This window comes from Vidua macroura, chromosome 12 (genome assembly GCF_024509145.1).
Source record: "Vidua macroura isolate BioBank_ID:100142 chromosome 12, ASM2450914v1, whole genome shotgun sequence".
In the NCBI taxonomy this organism is placed as follows: Eukaryota; Metazoa; Chordata; class Aves; order Passeriformes; family Viduidae; genus Vidua; species Vidua macroura.
This window is the reverse complement of record NC_071582.1, coordinates 3,314,781-3,335,676: the sequence shown is the minus strand read 5'-3', so window position 1 is coordinate 3,335,676 and position 20,896 is coordinate 3,314,781. Positions and strand designations below refer to the sequence as shown.

General features: G+C 57.3%; 1 protein-coding gene across 1 annotated transcript; it reads right to left on the bottom strand.

The window, feature by feature from the left end:
* Positions 1-1,476: 1,476 nt before the first annotated feature.
* On the bottom strand, positions 1,477-19,256 carry CELF6 (CUGBP Elav-like family member 6). Its single transcript, XM_053988911.1, is given in 14 exon segments — positions 1,477-2,679; positions 2,867-3,016; positions 4,107-4,250; positions 4,356-4,436; positions 5,241-5,303; positions 5,585-5,734; positions 5,824-5,968; positions 6,314-6,457; positions 6,918-6,997; positions 7,082-7,210; positions 8,655-8,703; positions 15,244-15,326; positions 19,012-19,225; positions 19,227-19,256. Coding segments are annotated over 13 exon segments (1,440 nt in total). The 3' UTR covers positions 1,477-2,679; positions 2,867-2,888.
* Positions 19,257-20,896: the final 1,640 nt, after the last annotated feature.

The window sequence follows — 20,896 nt, the reverse complement described above, 5'->3', positions numbered from 1 at the left end:
AAGAGAAAAGGAATCAGTGTTTGTGGATTTAACTTGGCATTTAAGTGTGGGGTGTGGGAAGGGGATGCTGGAGAAGGCATGGGGGTACAGGGAGGGAATGGGATTGTGAGGAAAGGAAAGGGGCACAGGAAAGGGATGGGATCACAGGAAGGGACTGGGATGATGTCACAGGGAAGGAGTGGGATTCAAGGCAAGGGTTGGAAGTGTGAGGGAGGAATAGGGGCACAGGGAAGGGATTGAAACCTGGGGAAGGGATGTGGGCACAGGTAAGGGATGGGATCATGAGAAAAGGATAGGATTGTAAAGAAGGGGTGGGAAACAAGGAATGGTATCTTGGGGAAGGGATGGGATTGAGGGGACGGGATGGGATGGTGGGGAAGTGCCATAGAGAATTGATGCAGCTTTGAGATAAGGCTGGGAGGGAACTACTCCTCCTGTGGAGTAGGATGGATGGTGCTGTGGAGGCAGAACATGATGGAAAAGGGATTGTGCCTTAGGGATGGGAACATGGGACCCCACGGAGCAGCCCCCCAGGCACTGGTGCTGCAGCAGATTCAAGTGGGAAGGAACCTCCCAGGGACAGCATTTTGTTTCAGCCCAAGCCCATCCCAGTAACTCCATGGACACAGAGGTAGTGCCAGCACAGCTGCATCCTGCTACACCCAAACCTGGATGGAAACCCAGCAGTGATTGCCCAGACACTGCCAGGCCTCAGGGCGGGCAGAGGGGGCTGGGCATTACTGGTCCCCACAGTTCAGGGGCTCTCCAGGTCAGTCACAGCAGCACAAGGCCAGGATTTCAGCCAGGATTTATGATGGAATTTAAGAACCGATGTAAGAATTATCCTGGTTTTGGTACAGTCACCACCTGCATCCTGACAGGTTCATTACACCAGTGGGTGCACTCTGTGTCACTTCTGGCATGCCTCTGTCTTCTGTCCCCCCCCTGGATCACAAAACTGTCTATCCCCACTTGTCTCACACTGGCTGCTCCATGTATCCAAGGGCCACCCAAACTTGGGCAGATCATTCCCTCGCCCCTGGCCCTGCCACCTACCCCTTGGAGGGGGGGGGTGCTTAAATTTGTGGGGTTTGGGGTTTTTTCCTTTCCTCAAATAAAAAATAAGTCACTTTCCTGGGATCATGGCAGTCACTCAGCTGTACCCACAAGTGTAAAGGGACATCCCATGGGACATGGTCACATCTCTCTGAAGCTCCTCCATCCCTTGGAAAGATCAGTGAAACCACAGGGCTGGGTCCTGTCCTGATTCCCTCTGCAGCCAGGGAGAATTCCTCCAAAAAATAGCAATTCCTGTGAAAAAGCAAATAACAAGGCCTATGGTGCTCTCCCAGCTTCACCAAATTGTGTTGGATGCTCCAGTCCAGCTGGAGCCAAGCTGGCCATAAAGGGGGCCTGGGTGTCGTGTTTGAGTGGTGGACGCGGCAGCAATTGCTCCAAACAACCAACGAAGGTGACGATTTTGACAAAATAAGTTTATTTCGCTTCACTTCATTTTGGCCGAAACCTCACATTTTTCTTTTTTTTTAAAGTTTTTTTGGCTGAAAAAAAAACCCCCAACCCAAAAATCCCCCCAAACCAACCCAAAATGCAAAGAACCACATCACTCCACCCTCTGCCAGAGGTGACCAAGGGGCTCCAACTCCCCCTGGGCCATGGAGCTGGGGGAGCCACTGCAGTCCCCCCCTCAAATCCCCTCTGCATCCCCCCAATCCCCAGCCACAAACTGGCCCCCGAAACCGAGCCCTTGAACCCCCCAAATCCGAGCCCTGTAGGAAACGCTCGTGGCTCTGAATGCCCGAGGGTTTTACTCAACCTTCTTAATTTTTGTTGGATTTTCTCCTCCTTTCCCGAAGTTTTTTTGTGTGTTTTGTTTTGTTTTGTTTTTTTTTTTAAATTAATTTATTTATAGATATATTTAAAAAAAGCAATAGTCCTTTGGTCCCTAAACTCTAAGGAATGATATGACTCTGAAACAAGTAATCCTATGTCCCTGTGCCAGTGACAAGCAGGGGAAGCGCATGTCCCGCCACCCTGCTCCATGGGATATATATATATATATACTTATTTATATATATCTTCTATAAGTCCAACATACTTTGATCCTTCTTTTTTTTTTCCCCAATGCAGGGAAAAAGGAAAATCTTGCCGTTTTTCTTTATCATCCAAACAAACATCCTCCAGGTGAAGCGCCCGAGGCTGGTCCCGTCCCACCGGCTTTGGTTTAAGAATCCATTTGGAGCCTCTTTTCCTCGTTTCTCCTGGGAAATCGGTAGCAGCAAATGAGTGCTTTAAAAAAAAACCCAAAAAACAAAGGTAGATTGTGGCCTGGCTGCCCAGAGCCATCAGCCTTGCTCCCAGTGAGGGATCCGGTGAGTCCTGGCGAGCGGCCGGCAGCCAATCACAGCCCCGGCGACGCATCGCTCCCCTCCTTCCTTGTCTTCTTCTCATTCCCGTTAAACAACAAACAAGACCAGTTTGGGAAAAAATTCAAAAAGGAAAAGCTACGACCAAAATGCTCTCTTCTTTGCCGTTTTCTCCTTTACCTCCTCCTCCTCCTCCTTTTCCTACTCCGGGATGTGTTGCAAAGAAAGAGAGTTACGGGTTTGGATACTGCACTTGGGGAAGGGGAAAGTCGTCAGACACTGCGGGACGTCCGACCTGAAATAGAAGGAAAAGGCTGTCAGCCTGTTTCCAGGGGATGGAGGGAGGGAAGGACAGAGGGAGGGACCCAGATTCATTGAGTGGGTGGTACCAGGCAGAGATCCCTGCACACACTCGGGATGTAAACACGGGGACAGGGGGATGCTCCATGACCACCACGTCCCCCAGGGCCCGGTGCCCTCACCTCTCCGCAGGCTGAGCTGGGGTCAGTAGGGTCTGTTGGCGTCTTTCGGCCGCTTTAGCTGCACTTTTAGCCTCTTCATGCCGATCTGGAAGCCATTCATGGCCTGAATGGCTGCCTGAGCACTCGTCGGATTGTCAAAACTGACAAAACCTGGTGAGGAGGGGACACAGGGGCTTGTCACCACAAACATCACAGGTGGCTGCCTCGCCTCAACCCAGGCACTGAAATCCTGTGGGATGCTCCTGGTTTGGGACTGCTGGGAGAGGGGGTCCTTGGGTAACATCACAGCCCCAGGTTACAGGTGGTGACAGGTGATGGCACCTGCAGCGACACCGAGGTCTGCAGGGACACTGAGCTGACAAGGCTGTGAGGACAGCAGCCTAAGAGGGTCCACAGAACACTGGAGTCATCTGCAGGGACACTATGGGATGGGATTTGTGGGGTCACTGGGGTGACATAGTCTGTTAAAGTGGTAGGGGCCGCAGGGACACTGAGGTGATGGGGTCTGTGGGGACACTAAGGTCTGCAGGTATGTGGAGATACCAGGGTGATGGGGTTTGTGGGGACAGCAGGATGGGATGTGTGGGCTCAGGGGACATCTGTAGGCCAGGTCTGCAGAGACCCTGAGGTGACAGGGCCTCCAAAGACACCATAGTGAAAGAGTCTATGGGGACACTGAGGTCTATGAGAGGGAGATACAGATCCCTGAGCTGGGGACATATGGGACTGTTGGACCCCAAGCAAGGGACAGCAGGGAGACATGGACATCTGAGCTGGAGACTAGGGAAAGAGAGATCCCCAAGATGAGATGTTGGAGAGACAGACTCTTAAGCAGGGACTTCAGGGAGAACTGGATGCCTGAGATGGAAATGCTCTGCACTGGGTGTTCTGGAAGAACCAGACTCCTGAGCTGGGAAGACTGGGGAGGGCCAAACCCTTAGATGGGATCTGGGGAGAGACAGACCCCCTAAGGCAGAATATTAGGAGAGCTGGACCTCCAGGTTGGAGACCAGAAAGAATGGGACTCTGGAGCTGGAGACTGGTAAGAGCTGGGATGTCAAGGAGCATCAGATATTTAAAATGGGATGCTGAAGAGAGCCAGACCCCTGAGTTGGGATGTTGAGGAAGAGCCAGAGCTCCAAACTGTGATGTTAAGGATAGCTGGAACTTTGAGCTGGGGACTGGGAAGAGCTGGAGCCCTGATCTGGGACACCAGGGAGAGCCACACCCTGGGACTTACCAAAGCATTTACTCTGGTTGGTGGCACGGTCCACAAAGACTTTGGCAGAGATGACGTTGCCGAAAGGCAAAAACATCTGCGTGAGCTCTGCGTCCCCGAACTCCTGGGGCAGGTGATAAATAAACAGGTTACAGCCCTCGGGACCTGGGTGACACACAAAGGACAGGACATGTCAGCTACAAAGTGGGGCCACCCTGGGGGGACACCGAGGAGCCACCGGCCCCACATGAGGTGACCCCCACCCCTCACCTTCTCTCTGCTGCTGTGGGATGAGGGGCGCTTGCTGGGGAAAGGCTTGGCTGATGGGAGCGTAGGCAGTGGGATATGCTGCTGGAAGAGAGAAAAAAGAAGCTGAGGCCACGGCACTCGACCCAGCCATGGAGAGGGCTGGGACAGGCAGGTCCCCTACTGCCACCTGCGATCGAGGGACCTCTCCTGCCCCATGGCTGTTGGCTCTGCCTTTCCCACCCCTCCCGACACACCAGGGATGTGGGAACAGCTCTCCCAGGAGAAATGCTGGTGATAGCAGTAATACAGCCTCAAGGCTGAAGAAAGTTGGTACTTTTCACTGAAAAACCCCAAAGATTTGGGGTCCAAAACTTGGTTTTCTGTTGCAAATCTGGACGTTGCTGTCAGTGCTCCTAATTAAATGTCTGCTGGGCTTGACATATTTCCATGGGAGGCTCTGACTCCTTTCCCTCCACAGCCCATGTCCTTGGCCATCAGACTTTGCCACGTGATGAACATCCAAAGACATTTGGTGTCTTGGTGTGGAGGTGGCCCTCTGTCACCTCCCAGATCTTACCCCCTCTTTTCAATACCACTGCCAGGGCTCCCCCATGGAGTTCTCTCAGCCCCATGGGTATTAAAATTCACTTTGCACTATCCAAAATTTGCACGAGGGGCCATAAGAGGAGCCAGTGAGATGAGGGGACAGTGCTTTCATTGGCATTGCCAGCCTGGAGCTCCTGCCAAGGCTCAGCACCTGCTGCTCCCCTCATGAATCTGTGATCAGTGCCCAAATACACTGCCCCCAGTCCAATGTTCAACCCCAGAGTGATGTTCACCTCCCAAAAATAAGGGTGAGGAGCAAAGAGGGGAGAGAGGGAAGGAGTGGGAAGCGAAGTTTGAGACCTGCATAGTGCTGCATGCCGGCGTAGGCCTGCTGGAGGGGGTCTGCCACCGTGGGGCTTTGAGCTGGGAAGAGAAGAGAAAGGAAAAGGAAGATAGAATAAGCCAGAGAAAGCCAGGGATGCATGCGCAGCTCCCATGGGAAAGGGCTCCTGACCAAGCATCGCCATGGAGGGGCAGAGCTGCTCCCTGCCTGAATTCCCTCCTCCCTGCAGTGATGCCACGGGAGCACACAGCGGGTTCATCCAGCGTGTTCCTGGGATGGGGACACCCCTTGAGCATCCTGCATGAGCCAATCACACTCCCCTAGCCCCGGGGGCTGTGGCTGAGCCCCAGGAGGGCTGTACCTGGGTAGGGGTGGATGCCATTGGTGTAGATGGTCTCCGAGGCAGGCTGCCCATTGGTCTGGGGCGGCAGTGGGCTGAAGCCATTCACCCCAATGGGCGTGGCAATGCTGGGCACCGGTGCCGTGCTGATCCCTGGAGGAGTGCTTGTACCTGCAGGTAGGTACAAGCATGGTGTCAGGGCCGGCATCACCTCAAGAGCGCCCCTCGAGGATGTCAAGTGGCAAATGCGGGGGTCCTACCTGAAGAGGGGGTGAGGGGGGCAGCCACCAGCCCGCTGACATTGAAGGCGGCCATTTGTTGCATCTGGGCGGCAGCGATGGCAGCCATGGGGTTGAGGCAGGTGCCCTGTGCGGCCGCCATCAGGGCTGCCTGCTGCTGCATGATCTTCGGGAAAGAAGGGAGGAAAGGGGACAGAGCGCAGGAGGCAGAGAGAAGGAGAGAGAGGGGAGGGTAAATCAGCATCTCTGCTTTGGATGGATTCCGAGGGATAAATGCCACCTGCTACCAGACCTGGGGACAGGAGTTTTGGTCTTGGTGATGCTAAATATGGGACCACTGGACCCTACAACCACCCTCAGCTGTGGGGAGGAAGCCCTGCATCTGCCCTTAAACAGGGATATACCAGCCCTCCCAGGCATCCACAAACCCTGGCACTGGTGCTTTCAAGGGCCAAACCAGCCCCCCACCCACAGGGGCCCCCCAAAGCCCCTGGTCTGCACCAGCTCCTACCGCTTGCGTGTAGGCCCCGTAGGCGCCAAACTGGATGGTCATGGGGTTGAAGATGCCCAGCTGCCCTGCCATCTGATGCATCCGCCGCAGGGTCCTCTCTTTATCTGTGTCTGCAAACTTCACCACTAGGCTGGATGAGGCGCCCTGAGGTGGGGGGAAGATAGGGCTGATGGTGGGACCAGAGCAATGCCCCAAACTGTGTACCCACCGTGGGCGTGGCTCGCAGCATCCGCAGCATCCTCAGCCCTGGGAACGCTGCCCAGCTTGGCAGCAGCAACCAATGGTCGATGTGAGGTTTAATTATAGCCAGTTTTTCTCCCCAGTGGCAGCTCCCTGACCTCTGCTTCCTTCCTTATTCCTTGTCCGCAATTCTGGCCTTCAGTGTTAATTAAACTGCCCCTTTCTTTGGCATGGAGAGAATTAGCCCCACGCTCCTATCTCTAGGGCTCAGCACCCTGGCAAGGAGGAACCTGGGGTGACGTGGCCAACAAATTGCCAGTCTGTAGGATTTTGATGCAATTAAACTGAGGATCAAATTAGTGGGTGATTGGATTAAGCAGGCAGCATGGGGTCAGCCGGGGCAGGGTGCGAGCCTGGCACTTACCGGCATGGTTTGGCTGCCGTGCAGGCTGTTGATGGCAGCCTGTGCCTCGGCGTGGCTGCCGTATTTCACAAAGGCACAACCTAAGGGAACAGAGGGAACATGGGACAGGTTGGATTTGGCCATTGCAGGTCCATAGGGTGTTCCCCTGTTGCCCCAAAGCCCACCTTTGCTGGCTCCATCAGGCCCTCGGAGGATGGTGCATTCCTCAATCTGGCCGAAGGGCTCAAAGAGGCGGCGGACATCGTCCTCGCTCTGCTGCTTCCCCAGCATGCCCACAAAGAGCTTCCTGTCTTCTAAAAACAAAATCAAACCCATCAGAGAGTGGGAGGTCACACACCATCCCAACTCCTCACCACAAATGGTGTATGGAGGGGAAGGAGCCAAGTAACATCAGAGGGAGGGAGTGACACTGATCCCATGGAGAAGGTGCCAGGCTTATCATCTCCATCCTACAGAACACTCAGGATGGGAAAACTTCTCCTGTGGGGAAATTGCTGAGGGGTGAATCCTGGAAGAGCCATTGCTTTAGAGAGTGGAGCTAGGGCTTTTCCTAGGGATGGGGGAGCTGGCTCCCCCAGGAGTGAGGTGAGATGCGGTGGAACAAAGAGAATCCGCAAACTGGAGGTGATCACCCTCGTGTGATCCACTTGCAGAACAACCCACAGCCTCCAGCTGTGCCCAGGGGACATCAATAACACAAGAGAAGGGATAGTAAATAATGAGAATTTCATTATTATTACCAGCATCTGTCTTGTGCGGCCACGCGCTCCCGCCGCACGCTAATGGCATTTGACAAAGGAAATAAGGTGCCCTGTCAAGAGCGTTGCTGGGGAAATAAATAAATAATGGCAGGAGACGATGAATGCTTAGTCTGTTAAGGTACCAGGAAAATTAGTTAAGGGAATAGGGCTCGTATGTTGCCTAGTAAAACATAAACCACGTCCCAGGGGGAGTGGGCTGGGCAGCCCAGCGTTGCCTCCTGGGTGAGGGGGCTGGAGATGGGAGCCCCAGCTTACCCATCGATTTTTAATCCTTCACCAATTACGCTCGGTAAGTGGGTAATTTATTTGCTAGGTCCCTCTGGGACATGCTGGGACCAGCTCCCGGTGTGTTTAATAACAGGGTTTGGATGGGGAGGGAGCTGCCCCAGCCACCCTGCCAAGTGCAGGTGGCCCCAGGAGAGCATCCTTCATGTCCTATAGCACCTACCTGCCCAGCAACACAACAGATGTGGGATTTTGATCCAATTTTTGCGATTTTGCCCAAATGATCACTACAGACTGGCAATGCCACAGCCTGATGAATGGCAAATGCTCACAAAGAATTTAGGGGGGGTGGTAGTTTAAGAAGGGCTTTGGGCCACATGCAGTCAACTCCTGCTCTGGGGTCCCCACAGGCAGCTCTGGAGAGGGAATTGGTTTTTGGTAAATTAAGGTGGTGAGGGAGAGCGGCTGGCTGGTGCTCTGCTCCCCAGGATGTTGGGATGCTCATGGTATGATGTCAGGACATTCCCAGGATGACATCAGAATGTTCCCCCCAACTGACTAGACAGGAAGAGAAAAGATGGCATTTGCTCTGCGCCCAGGTTTGGATGCCACCAGCAAAGGCAGCTCCTTTCCTGGATTTGTCTGCAAACCAGCCTTTGCACAGCAGTCCTCGCAACGCCACCATGTCCCCCATCACCCCCCGGGTGACCCTGTGCCCCCGTGCCAGGCATCCAGAGAATTGAGGACCTACCTCCTCGGCCCTCGCTGTCGGCCGGCTTCACCTGGATGGGGCGGTTCATCTGCAAAACAAGCAAGAGTAGGTGGTCATGTGGTGGCCCCTGAACCCTTTCCATGGGGAACAGCAGGATTTGGCCAATGACTGGCACAGGGAGCTGGGGAAAAGGGGAGGGACCTGCATGAACAGATCTAGGGCTTGTGGCCACAGAGACCCAGGGATGCCATGTGCAAAGGGCAATGCTCTGGCCCTGGCTATGGGCACCCGGTGCTGCAGGCGCCCGCGGGGCCGCCAGTGCCAGGCTTGGCCGCCTGCCTGCTTTCCTCGACTGCAAAGGACTGCAGAGGCAGCAGCAGCATCCTGCCAGCCCCAGCCCCTCTGGCACCATTGCCCTCCTTTTCCCAAACCTCACCCAAATTTGGCCTTCTCCATGTCACCGCCATGTGCACCCACGAGCGTGACACCCGTATGCAGCAGGACATGCTGGGCTGGCAGGCACATCCCTGGCCTATTGCCCCATGGAACCATTCCTCCTCCTCTCTCCCCCTCCTTTTTCCCCTCTTTTAGCCGAAAAATGCTACAATTATGGCCGTTTCCATGGCAACAAGCATGCTTCCCCCGCGATGCTGCGGAGCCTGAGCCATGTGCTCGATGGGGTCGCCACGGCAACAGCAAGATGTCACACATGATGGCGCGGGGGTGCGCACATGAACACGCCTTGAGCACACACGGGTCCAGTCGCCCCCATGTGTGTGTGCACCCCCATCCCAGGTGCTCCCCGCAGAACCCCTGGAAGGGGTCCCTAAATTTTGGGGCTGGGTGGGGGCAGAGACAGTCCCCCTCACATCAGGGTGAGGAAGAGGATGGGTAAGAGAGAAGAGGAGGGAGGTTTCCACAGCAACCTCCTCATCTCCAGGGAAACGTGGAGAGAAATGTCGGTGCAGAGCTGGGGATGGTCCAGGGAAGGGATTGAGTCCCCAGGAGTCATGGGATAGCACAGAGTGTGGCACCAAGGGACACCTCACAGTGTCACCCATAATGTCACCAGTCCCCCAAACATCCACCTTGTACAGGGGCAGGATTTGGCTCAGCCCAAACTCCGGAGGCTGTGACAGCACTGAGACCCTAAACCCAAAACCCTGCTGTCCCTCACATCCCTGCCACAGCTGGGAGGAGGGAACCCCATTTTGGGGGGGCTGCCCCCCTCCACTGACCCGCCAGCCCCATTTACCAGCGTGATGGCCTTTGATGGAATAAATTTCCCATGCCCGCTGCTGTATGCTTAATGTAATAAACCCAGTGAGGATGATTTAGAATAACATTTACGGAGCCGCAGAGTGTCATTTTGATGTGTCTCCCGTCTCCGCTTGCCGGTTATTAAACTCTATTGATTCCCCGGGAGCGGCTGATGTTTATAAATGTCAGGCCTCGGGGACCAGCTAACCTACCCCAGGGCTGCCACACCGCACCAAGGAGAAATTGTCCTGGCCTCTAGACACCCCCAAAAGAGGGTTTTGGCACCCTTGACATCGCGACATGCCCACCACAGGGTGCTCGGTGACCCCCTGTGGCACTCAGAGCTCCTGACTGTCCCCACAGCACCCCTGCACCGTGTCCACACAGCCCTCTATCCATCCTCCCACAGTAAACAGCCATCCAGGCATTTCGCCCTGCTCCTGACACCCACCTGCCCACCCTGCAACACCCATCCCTCCATTCAGCCATCCTGGAAACCCACACAATCACCCACACACCCATCTTCTCCCTGGATTCATCCAGCCATATTCCAACACCCATTCCCATAGCATCCATCCATTGCCATAGAACCCATCCATATCCCCAACACCCATCCTCCTAACACCCATTTGTTCCCATAGCATCCATCTATATCACCAACACCCATCCATCCCCCCCTGAATACCTGTCCATCCCCATTGCAGCCATCCATATCCCCAACATCCATCCCCACACACCCATCCATTCCCATAGCATCTATCTATATTGATAAGATCCTCTATCCATCTGCCAACACCCATCCATCCCCTCAACACCCAACCATATCCCCAACACCAATCCCTCCCTGTACCACCCTTCCATCTGCCCATCCATCTCCCATCTTGCCACCACCTACCTTTCCACTCCCACAGCATGCATGCATGCATCCATCCAACCCCAACTCCAGCCATCTCCCACACCCCAAGCTCGTAGTGACACCCTGCTTGGGGTGCTCCAGCACCAACCATCATCAGCAGTTCACAAAGCCCCAGCTACCCCATGGCCATACCACTGGTGTTCCACAGCACAGGAGGTTACCAGCAGTTGCTAAACTACCTTCTGACTGCTCAGGCACTGTCCCCCACCCAAATATGGAGACCCGCAAAAACCCGGGTACCAGGGAGAGCCAGCCCATAGAATCCCTGTCAGGGGATGTGCTCAGTGGGTCACTTCTGGCCTTTGCTCCTTCCTTAGCATCACACTCCTCCTCCTTATCCTCACAACCAACAGCCAGAGGATCCAGCAGGCCACCATGCACCCAAATGAGATGGACGTGGCAGGTGACACTGGAGCAGCAAGTGCACATGGGAGCCTGGTGTCCATGCCACCCCAGGGAGACAGGAACCGAGGTACTGGCAGTCACTCATCAGGGGAATACCTTGACAGAGCCCTGATGGTAACCCACAGAAAGGCCACACAGCCAGCCTGAGGACAGCCATGCCACTGCACAACCCTGCACGTGTATGACCACCCCGGCACACCCTGCACACACCTCTGAACACAACCACAGGCCCCCAGCACCGCCCAAGCACAGCCACCCCCAATCCCCCTGGCACAGCCGTACACCTCTGAAGCCCCACACCTGTGCCCACGCAGCGCTGTGCACACCACACGTCTGTCCCAGCACTACGTGCGGCCATGCACCACCACACACAGCCCTGCGGGCACCTGGACAATCCCAGTCTGCCTGCCACGCAACTCCCACAGAACCTTCCCTGCTGCCATGGATCACACACAACCACGGGCACGCAGCCCGGGATGCACAGCCAGCGCCGGGGATACAATGCCCCTTGCCTCAGTTTCCCTGTTGTAGCTGCAGGACCCACAGTGGAACCCTCGGGAGCCCTCTGCAGGCACATGGACACCTTGGCTCACGGCATCCCCAGCAACACCCACATCCCATCCCCACGGCCACCATGCACACCTGAGCCCAGTGCAACACCTCTGCACACCTGCACTCCCTGTCACACCCAGTGTGCCCACACACCCCCACTGCTGCCACTCCTCCAACCCATGTGCACCCACACCCTGTCACCATCACTGGGGGCAAAGACACCCTAAGCTCCTCTTCCCACACACACAGACACCCACGTGCTTGCACACCCACCAACACCGACCTGCACATACCCGGGGGTCAAAGCCGTACCCCTGCTAGTGCACACACCCCTCCTCACACTGCCTGCGGGTGCAACACTCCCCCAAGCACTGCCCCTTGCACACCTGCACCACATATACACACACACACAAGCCTGCGCTGGAAAAATACACCCTCAGGCCAACACACACACCAAACCCATCCCTGGGGGCAGATACACCTCCTCACCATCATCCTCCATCCCTGCCTGCAAACACACACCCCCCCAACCCCCCACCCGAGCATTCCTGGGTGTCAGAACACCCTCCTCACCGACAGCCACACCACACACAGCCTCCCTGGGTCCAGATACATCACCAACACCCCTCTGCCGAGACCCTCTCTTTCCCTGGGTGCAGATACATCCTCTCGGCCACACACATACACACACAGCCCCCATCCCTGAGTGCAAATACACCCTCATCACCAACAATCACCCTGCCAACACATGCACCTCATCCCTGGGTGCAGATACACCCTGCACAGCAACACTCACACCCACACACCCCATCTGTGGGTGCAGATATATCCCCTCACCAACAGCCCTCCAACCCCATTCTTCTGTGCAAATACACCCTCCTCACCAACATTCCTTCATCCCCAACACCCATCCTTGGGAGCATATACACCCTGTCACCAACACCCCCAAATCCTCATCCCTGTGTGCAGATACCCCCTGCAACACCCACACCCGCCCACCCCATCCCTGGGAGCAGATACATCTCCCCACCAACATCCCTCCATCCTCATCCCTGTGTGCAGATACACCCTGCAACACGCCCACTCACACACCCCAACCCTGCGTGCACATTCACTCTGCTCATCGACACCCCTCCATCCCTGCCTGTGTGCAAATACACCCTGATTACCAGCACTACTCCATCCCCATCCTATGCCTGGGAGCAGATACACCCCCTCACCAACACTGCTCCATCCTCATTCCCATCCCTGGGTTCAGATACTCTCCATCACCAACACCCACACTCACACCTTCCATCCCTGTGTGCAATTACACCCTGATCACAAACACTGCTGTATCCCCAGCCCATCCCTGGGAGCAGATGCACCCCCTCACCAACACCCCTCTATCCCCATCTCTGTGTGCAGATACGCCCTGCTCACCATTAACACCCTTCCATGCCCATCCCCAGGAGCAAGGATCCACACTCTCGCCATCACCCCCACTCCCACACAGCATCCCCGGGAGCAGATACACCCCTTCGCCATCACCCACATCCCTCCTACAGCCCCTCCGGTGCAGCCCCCCCACCCCGGCGCGAGCGGAGGCTGCCGGGCGGTGCCGGGCCGTGCCGGGCCGGGCGGAGGCGGCGGCAGACAAAGGCGGGGCCCTACCTCGATGCAGAGGATCTTGGACCCGGCGGGCACCCACAGCACGGGCGGCCGCGGCCCCGGCGCCGGCACTTGCGGCAGCTGCATGGCCGGACCGGCCGGACCGCCGGCTCCACGGAGGCGGTTCGGCTGAGCTCGGCTGCGCTCGGCTCCACCCGAGGCGGCTCGGCCAGGCTCGGCTTAGCTCGGCTCGGCTCGGCAAGGCAGGGCTCGGCTGGGTTCGGCTTAGCTCGGCTGGGTTCGGTTCGGCTCGGCCGGATTCGGCTGGGCTCACGCAGAGGCGCGCGGGGGGCGGGGCACAGGGCGGGGCGGCGGCAGCCCCGCCGAGCCGAGCCGGGCCGGGCCAGCGGGGGGCGGGGCCTCACTGGGGACACGCCCTCCACCGTCTGGACACGCCCCCGGTCCCGCGACACACCGGGGGCGGGGCCTGGCTGGGGCTGGGGGGCGAGGGAGGGAACACGGGGGTGCGCAGGTACAGGGGTGTGAGCACAGGTACAGGGGGTGTGCAGGTACAGGGTATGAGCAGGGACAGGTGTGAGCACAGGTAGATGCGTGTGAGCAGGTACAGGGGGTGAGCGCAGGTACAGGGTATGAGCAGGGACAGGTGTGAGCACAGGTAGATGCGTGTGAGCAGGTACAGGGGGTGAGCACAGGTACAGGGTATGAGCAGGGACAGGTGTGAGCACAGGTAGATGTGTGTGAGCAGGTACAGGGGGTGAACACAGGTATAGGTGTGTGAATACACGTACAGGGGATGCGTAGATAGAGGGGGTAAGCACAGGTACAGGTGGTATGAGCAGGTATGTGAGCACAGGTGTAGGTGTGTGAATACAGGTACAAGGTGTATGAGCAGGTACAGGGGGTGAGCACAGGTAGAGAGGTTTTACATAAAAACACACGGGTGTGCTTGTGTGCGCAAGCAGAAAGGTGTGCACAGACACAGAGCTGTGTTCACAGGCACTCACAGGTGTGTACCCAAGCGTACACAAGTGCATACACATGGGTGTGTGCAAGAATAGAAGGGGTGCTCAGGCACCAACAGGTAAGCACACACAAGTGTGAGCACACACAGGTGTTAGCACCTGCATGGGCACAGGGGTGTGAGCACAAGCACACAGTCCCCTGCACCGCTGTGTGTGCACACACACACAGAGGGGTGGACTCAGCTGTGAGCTCCTGTGGGGCACGCACCCACACATCCATGTGCACACAGGTGCTCATGCATGCATCCCCAACCCCCAAGCGAATGGCCATGGCAATAGCGATACACACATGTGTGTGCCTGATGAGAATCCCCAGGCAGGGTCTGACCCCGGCCTCCTTTAGGCTGCCAAGCTGGGCTGTTAACTCTCGAACCTACTCAAGCATGGCCCCACCAGTAAGAGCACAGCTCAGGAAGCCACATCCCCACAAACCTCATCCCCCTCTGTCAGCTCCACACACACAGCAGGGATTGATATTCATGGGCCCCGGCTCTTTCCCCAGCCAACCCGCGGGCCTATTGATTTTTATTTAGGTGAATAATTAAATATTTATTTTCACTTTGTTAAGCTCGGGAGGTCGGAGCCCACAGAAAGCGCAACAGCACGCGGGCGGCTGGAAAATCGATGCCTTGGTTTGCGGCTGCTGGAAGTGGCTGCCGCGCCTCGGGGAGGTGCCACCAGCCCCCGCCCTGGCTCACCCCGATCCCTTGGTGTCACTTAAGGCTTCCATGCCTCAGGGAGGTGTCACCAGGTGTTGCGCCAGCTCAACTCGACCACCTCAGTGTCACTTAATTCTCCCATGCTTCAGGGAGGTGTCTCCAGGCCCTGCCCCAACTGACCCCAACTCCCTGGTGTCACTTACCCCTGGCAGTGTCTTCTGCTCGTGCAGGGCACTCTGTGCCTTCAGTGCGGAGTCACGGGCGCAGTAGGTGAGAAAGGCACAGCCTGTGGAGACAGGGAGACGGGATCAGTGTCCAGCCTGGCATTGCCGCAGCAGCGTGAGCACACAGGGAGCTGGTGGCACAGCTAATATGGCACTGTGGTGTCTCAGCATCCTGGCATCCAGCACAGTGATAACCAGCACACCACCACCCTGGTACTGTGGCATCCAGCATCCCAGCACTCTGGCACCCTGGCATGGCGGCATCCAGAACCCCAGCAAGCTGGCATGGTGGCATTCAGCACCTCAGCACCATGGCATCCACCATCCCAGCACCCTGACATCCTGGCACCCTAGCATTCAACACTGGCACCCTGACAGTTTATAACCTAGGATCTGGCACCCTGGAATGGTGGCATTTATCACCTCAGCACCACGGCATCCAGCAACAAGCACCCTGACAATCTGGCACCATGGCATCCAGCACCCTGGCACGGTGGCATCCAGCAGCTCAGCACCATGGCATCCACCATCCCATTGCACTGACACCCTGGCCCCATGGCATCCAGCATCCTGGTACCCTGGTACTCTACACCCAGATGGGCACACACAGGGTCACAGTTCACCTCCTGAACAGGGTAGGGGATGGAGCAGCAGGATGAAGGAAGGAGCCAGGGAGGAGCAGGGAGCACATGGGCAGCAGCCCTCTGGCCCCAGCCCTGGGGAAAGCCACAGCCCAAGTCCTCTAGGAAGCAGATCTCCAGGTGTTGAGGCTGTGCACCCTGTCTTGCCACCGCACTTCTCCCAGCCTAAGCATCCTCCTTGGGGATGAGATTCATGTGGTGAAGGCACTCCAGCTCCTTCGACATCATGGTGCTTTGGAAATCGGGAATACGCCTGGGGTGAGGTTTTCCCACGCTGACTCACACTGCCGAGCCACTCGCTCGCAGAGCTGGCAGCAACGAGCGAGCCCTGGGGACAGGGTCCGGTCCTCTTCGCTTTGCTGCTCCTGAAGCATTCCTGGTGCCTGTGCCACCGCTGCACCGCTCCCTCCCTGAGGGCTCCCCCCCAATTTGCTGGGGTCACATCCAAAAGCATCTGAAAGTAATATTAAAACAGCAGCAAAACAGTTTCCCTTCAACAAAGTAAATATTTAATGAATAAAATTGACATTGATGCATTTTTAATATTGGCACAATTAAATCCACCAGCTGATTAAGTATTAATAACTCTTAATAAGTACAATCAGCGTGCCTGGGAGGAGAGGGAGCATGGCGGCAGGGCGGGGGACGCTGTGGGATGGGGTCCCTCGCCCGCCTTGGGGTGCTGGGGACATATGCCCTCACGGAGAGCAAGGAGAGATCCCCCTGGATCAATACCCTCCCGCTGCGGGTGGGACGAGGAGATCAGCACAGCAGCTCGCCTCAGTCCCGGTGCCATTTCCAGTGTTTACCATCTGTAATCATGTTGGCTTCCTGCTCTCCGCTCTTCTTTCTCTCTTTTTTTTCCCCTGTTTTTCCTGCAGGCGACAATGTAGACGGTGCCCGGGCATTCTGGAGAAGTTTGGAGGGCTGGTGCAGGAGCAATTCTGCTCTGGAGGCTCACCAGGAGGGAGTATGCCGTTCAAATTAGAGGAGCGTCCACAATTAAATCATACGGCTGGGCCGCAGACGTTGAAGTCAGCGCTGGAGGAAGCACTGAGGGAGCCTGGAAGGGTGCAAATCCCATTGATCCAGGCACAGAAGCAGCTTTGGAGACACCTGGAGAAATGTTGGAGGCCACAGTCCCAAAAATGATAAGAGTCCAGGCAGCTGCCCCATAGCCAAAGGGCATCGAGAAGGCAGCAACCACAAATGCCAAGTTTTGGCTTCTCAGGAAAGTCCCAGAGAAGCAGGTGCTGGCCGTGGCACGGGGGTTTGGTGACAGCTTGTGGTTCCTGTCTGGGTGACACCGGGGGTGCCTTGACCCTGCTCTGGTGCTGCACACCACAGCTCTTGGGTGGGGGGTTCCGTGGAGACCTCAGCGGTGTGTATGTGACCCCCTCGGTGCGTCGCTGCTCCAAGTGCCCGTGCTCCGCATGCCATGCCACAGTGCCACAGCACCTGGGACACAGTGCAGACATGGTGTCCCCCATCCACTGTGGGCTACCTGTATCCCAGGGGTTCTGCAACTCCAGGGGTGCACAAAACTCATGTGGGTGTGCTGATGCCAGACAGGTGCCCCCAAGCCAGGTAGATGTTCTAAAATCCATTGCAGTGCTCCCTGCCCTGTGATGCTCTGATCTCAGGGGTGCCCCCAAGCCAGACAGCAGCACCCTGATCCCTGGTGGGGGCTACCCTCTTCCTCAGGGGTACCCCAATCTTAGGAGGGGCCATATATCCAAATGCTCCGTACTGGGGTGTTCCCACCTCAGGGTGCTCTACCTCAAGGTTGCCTCCAACTTAGGGGTACATTCACCCCAAAGCATCCCATCTATACCTCAGGGTACTCCACCTCAGGTTATTCCACCTCATGGATGCCTCCATCTCAGGGATGTCCCACCTTAGAGGTATCCCTGTCTTGGGATGCACCACCTCAGGATATCCCACATGAGGGGTACCCTCATCTCAGAGCATCCCACCTCAGTGGTGGCCCACACTTAAATACCAAACCTCAGGTTGCCCCATCTGATGGGGAACCTCATTTCAGGGGTGCCTTCGTTTCCGGGATATCCTACCTCAGGCTCTGCCATATCAGGAGTGCCTCACACTTGGGTGCCTTTGCCCCAGGGTGTCCCACTTCAGGGGTGTCTTCACCCCAGGGGTCCCCCTATATGCCATCTCATACTCCATCTCAGTTTATCCCACCACAGGGGTACCACAACTGCGGGATCGCCACCCTCAGGGCATCCTACCTGAGGGATATTCCTTTGTCAGGGTGATCCATCTCTGGCTGTCCCATTTGAGGGGTACCTCACCACAGGGGTATCCCACCTGAGGAACAGGACCCCTCAACTGAGAGATTCCCCCCCCCACTTCAGTTTGTCCTGCCTCATGGGTGGCCCATAGTTAGGTGCCACATCTCAGTGATGTCCCATCTGAGGGATCCCACATCTCAGGATACTCCACCTCAGGCTGTCCCACCAGAGTGGCACCTCACTGAGGGTGCCCCCACCTCAGGCTGTCCCACCAACGCTGTACCTCACTGAGGGTGCCCCCCTCCTCAGGGTGTCCCACCAGAGTGGCACCTCACTGAGGGTCCCCCCCACCTCAGAGTGTCCCACCAGAGTGACACCTCACTGAGGGTGCTCCCCACCTCAGGCTGTCCCACCAGAGTGGCACCTCACTGAGGGTCCCCCCCACCTCAGGGTGTCCCACCAGAGTGACACCTCACTGAGGGTGCTCCCCACCTCAGGCTGTCCCACCAGAGTGGCACCTCACTGAGGGTCCCCCCCACCTCAGGGTGTCCCACCAGAGTGACACCTGAGGGTGCTCCCCACCTCAGGCTGTCCCACCAGAGTGACACCTCACTGAGGGTGCTCCCCACCTCAGGCTGTCCCACCAGAGTGGCACCTCACTGAGGGTGCTCCCCACCTCAGGCTGTCCCACCAGAGTGGTATCTCACTGAGGGTGTCCCCACCTCAGGCTGTCCCACCAGAGTGGTATCTCACTGAGGGTGCCCCCCCCCCCCACCTCAGGACAGACCCCAGACCTGGGTGTCCCATGTCAGGGCGTTCCACCCGGGGGGTCCCCCGGCCCGCCGCCCCCGCACCTTTGTGCATGCCGGTGAAGCGATCCTTGAGCACGGTGAGCTCGTAGATGCGGCCGAACTCCTCGAACAGCGGCTTGAGGTCGCTCTCCTCCAGGTTGCGCGGAATCTGCCCCACGAACAGCTTGATGGCGTCGTGGTCCTTCATGGCGATGGCGCCGGGCGGGCGGCTCAGCCCGTTCACCCGGCCGCTGTTCGCGGTGCTGAACGCCGCCCCCCGCCGCCTCGCCCGCCGCCGCCGCCGCCATGGCCCGTTCCGCGCCCCGCCCCGCCCGACCGGCACCGCTCGGCACCGCCCGGCTCCGCTCGGCACCACTCGGCACCTCTCGGCTCGCCTCGGCACCGCTCGGCACCGCCCCGCTCGGCACCTCTCGGCTCGGCTCGGCTCGGCCCGCGCCCGCCAGCGGGCCCGTGACGTCAGCCGGATGGCCCCGCCCAAGGGTGCTGTATTAGCATAATGAGGGGGCGGTGGCCAATCAGAACGGCGGGGCGGAAAGAGGGGCGGGGCGCGTTCCGGTTCCGCCCACTGCTGCGCCCTGCCGGGCTCACCCAGAACCCCCCCGCCTCGTCACCCTCCCGCGTCCATCACCCCCCCGAGTCTCCCCGTTCGGCCCCCGTCACCCCCATCATCCCCATCACCCCCCGTCATTACCATCACACACACACCCTCCCCCCCGCCCCACCACCAGAATCCTTATCAACCCCCATCACCTCCCGGCATCCCTGTCACCCCTATCATCCCCATTACCCCTACCACCTCCATCACCCTCCCCATCATGCCCATCACCTCGCATCACCCCCCATCACCCCCGGTCTCCCTCCCATCACTTCCTATGATCCCCATCACCCCCTGTCATGGGGGTGCCCCGCTACCCCCATCCCCCTCATATGCCCCCATGTACCCCATTTCCCCCTCATCCCTCCATCACCCCCGTGATCACCTATGTCCCTCCCTTTCCCCCGTCTCACTTATCACCCCCATCATCCCCCACCACCTCCATCCCACCTCCACTCCCTCACCCCCCTCCATCCCCCCAACCTCAGCCAGGGCAGTCCAAGGAGCCGAGCAGCCTCCCACCTTCCCCCCTGCAGTCCTTTAGTAGCATCCAGACTTAACCCCTCTCTGTTCCCCACCTCAGAGCAGGGTTTAAACACACAGAAGAGGCTCAAAAAAGGTCAATCTGAACACTTTGTTGAGTTTTTCACCTCCATGGACCCCACACTGCTCCTGTTGCCCCCCTGGGGTGGCCCCAGAAGGGGGAGGAGGAGAGCACTTCCCTCCTGCATTCCGCATCACCCCGAAAGATGTGTAATTAGACTGAGCAGCTTTAATACCTGGTGTTGTCGTTAATTAATTAATTAGTCCCAAAGCAGCAGCCAGGTGAGGGGAAGCCTGGCTTCCCTGGCGCACTGCTTCGTGTGTGCAGGGGCTTATGTGTGTGGGAAGGGGTGTGAGTGTGTGCAACTGTGTACACATGTGTGTGAGCATGTGTGCAAGCACATGCAAGTCTACATAAACATATGCATGTGTGTTCAAGCATGTGCAAGAACATACAGGTGCTGCAAGAGTGCACACGTGTGTGTAAGTGCATGCAAGGGCATGCACAGCGTATGTGGCTTCAGGCCTGTGTGTGAGTCTGGGCAACGATGTATAGGGGCATTTGCACGTGTGTGCAAGTGTGTACAGGAATGTATGGGCTTGCAAGGACCCATGTGTGCAAGGACTCTCTAGCTCATGAGTGCAAGTGTGTGTGTGTACATGTGAGTGCAAGTATGTGCACGAGGGCAAGGACACACATGCACGCGTGTGCAAGTAGGCAAGGATCCATAGGGACAGGTGTGCAGGCATGTGCACAAGAGTATGCATGCAAGCAAGTTTGTGCATGAG